This window comes from Arachis ipaensis, chromosome B04 (genome assembly GCF_000816755.2).
Source record: "Arachis ipaensis cultivar K30076 chromosome B04, Araip1.1, whole genome shotgun sequence".
Lineage (NCBI taxonomy): Eukaryota > Viridiplantae > Streptophyta > Magnoliopsida > Fabales > Fabaceae > Arachis > Arachis ipaensis.
The window spans coordinates 50,820,075-50,822,823 of NC_029788.2; the positions used below are offsets into that span (position 1 = coordinate 50,820,075).

Genomic DNA, 2,749 nt, shown 5'->3' on the forward strand with positions numbered 1-2,749 from the left:
TTAAAATTGTCAAATTTAGCATCAATTATATCCAACGAAAATATATCAACAGAAAAAATTTTTGTAATAAATTATATATTTTTATAAAAGAATTCAAATAAAAATATATATACTTAAAATACATATTAACTAAATCCATGTTTTAGGTGTATAATAATTTAAGAGAAGACAAATAATTGATATTGAAAGCATATATATGACGTATAAGGCATTACAAGTTATAGATATCTCTTTGTCTAAAATCAAAGACTAATGAATCATATCATGTTTAATCAAATGGCGACAAGTGTTGCTTCCCAATTTGAGGAGATAGCTTTGATTAGCTGTTATTTCCAAAACCCACACCAAAATGGAACATAGACGCACTCCCATCCAGATTCATCTATGTTACATATTCTTTGATCATAGATAGATTCATTGTCCATAATTTATATATAAATATGCTTTCCTCTCTCCTTAGTCTCCCTCTTTTCTGAGAGTAGACCCCCCTTTGCAATGAATCTTTTCTTATCCTAAATTCATAACTCATAAGTCATAAGGTGTGCATGTCTGAAATTACGAGAAAAAAGAAAAGAGTGTGATTTGTGTGTGAGAGAGAAATGGAAGGGAGTGGTTGCAAGAAAAGCTCAAAGGGAAAAAAAGATGACCTTTATCATGTTATTCATAAGGTACCTTATGGAGATACTCTCTATGTTAAAGCCAAGCATGCCCAGGTATTATTATTATATTTTTAAAATGTGACACAAGTTAATTAAATTCTTTTTTTAAATTTATTTTACATTTTTGAATTTCAATTCGATTGATAAATTGGATTATTAAAATAAAAAAATATGATTTTATGATATGATATCTCAAATCATTAAAATGTGTGCCACCTCTTATTGCTATGGTTGTGCGGCCGACAAATCAAGTGACCAATGTCTATGATGATAATATCACCTTATTGCTAAAACAAGCAAGTAATGCTATGTAAATTTGTGTTCATCTCCGTCTCTTATATATCGGTTTGTTAAAAACAAAACGCTATTCCATTTATTCGAAAATAACTATGATTCTTTTATGTATCTAAATTTAATTTGTGTCTAAATACTTATATATCTCAAGTAGTATATATAACGAACATAAACACATGATTTAAGAAACGAATAATATAACTAACAGTTCTTGCATTCCATTTGCTGAAAAGTCTCCACTAACTAGGTTGCGAATAAGATCCACAATAATATCGTTCAAATTCAACCATTCCTTTACCTTCCAATTTGCAAATTAAACTTGAAATAATTGGGACACAGCTTAGAGATTTAATAATCTTCTGCTTTTCGTCATTTAGATTTAAAGTCATATACGTTTGTTTGACTCTCACGAATTCCACTCTATAATATAATGCCTTAGGTAAAAAGATATGCAGTAAATTTCCTTTTTTACCCTTATCTTTTTCTTTCTTCCCTTAAATTAAACAACCTGCACTCGATTCAATTTCATTATACGTCGCCAAACTTTACAGTCAAATGAGGATCACCGACACTGCCAAAAACGCATAACAGTGACACTGCCGCCCGGAAAAAATAGAAAAGAAGATATCTATGCAACTCTAACATGTTATGATATATAATCCTTTCCTAAGTATATATCATCTACAGATTAATATTTAGTTATATGATAATCACTCTATAATGATAATCATATGAAATAATATCTCGATTAATTTAGCAAAATAGTAACACACTATTACATTATTATAGCATATATTTGTGTACACATTTTTCAGAGATAAATATATATTAAATGTTTTTTCGATTCTTAATTATTTATTCGAAAGACAAAATATTTTTTTACAATAAAAAAATTCCTAATTGAACTTGGATGATTGAGACCTTTTGAAATTTTTAAATTGCGGAAAAGTAGGCTTTGCCCATAAAATAAATTGTCAGCAACTTGAGAAGGCATTTACTCGCACGTGTGTGTATAGTGTATACAGAGATATAACAGAATGAATGAAGTAATTAATGGTTATTATTGTACATTAATCAGTTGGTAGATAAGGACCCAGAAGCAGCAATAGTGTTATTTTGGAAGGCGATAAATGCTGGAGATAAAGTGGACAGTGCCTTAAAGGACATGGCTGTTGTGATGAAGCAATTAGACAGATCCGAAGAAGCAATTGAAGCCATCAAATCTTTCAGAAGCCTTTGTTCCAAACATTCTCAAGAGTCACTTGATAATGTACTTCTTGACCTCTACAAGGTATATACATACATAGACTTCTTTCAAAACTGTTAGTTCCACTTCATATGAGCTACCTAGCTTTTCTTTTTCTTAGTTTTAATATAAAAATTAAATAAATTATTAGTTCTAATGATAAAAGATTTATATCTTTACAATTTTAAATATAAAAAATATAAACTACTTCTATATTCCATTAACAACTGTGTTAATTCCACAAAACTATAAAAAACATTTGACAAGTTTTACTATGCAGTGAAATATTCATTTCCGATTATTTTGTTGAATTAATGTATGTTTGATGAGTATCAAATTAACTTACCTTTTTTACGATTAAAATTATTTATAATCAAATTTTTATTGTTAAAAGTGATAGTTTATTTAGTAAAAAAGGAATGGAGGTCAGTAGTTTTATGTTATAGCAATAAAGACCAATACTAGTAAATTACATCATTAAAGAAGTATAAGGATTAAAATATATGTTAAAATAGCTAGAGAAATGTAGATTTTCTTTATACACCTTGTT

The 2,749-nt window shown here is 28.2% G+C and overlaps 1 protein-coding gene across 1 annotated transcript in view; it reads left to right on the plus strand.

Annotated features, from left to right (window-relative positions):
* The window catches only part of LOC107637782 (protein SULFUR DEFICIENCY-INDUCED 1-like), a 4,421-nt gene continuing 2,110 nt past the window's right edge, over positions 439-2,749 (plus strand). Inside the window, exons 1-2 of the mRNA XM_016341103.2 lie at positions 439-713; positions 2,032-2,244. Of these exons, the coding sequence (XP_016196589.1) occupies positions 600-713; positions 2,032-2,244 (327 nt within the window). The 5' untranslated portion in view covers positions 439-599. The remainder of the gene's footprint in view (positions 714-2,031; positions 2,245-2,749) is intronic.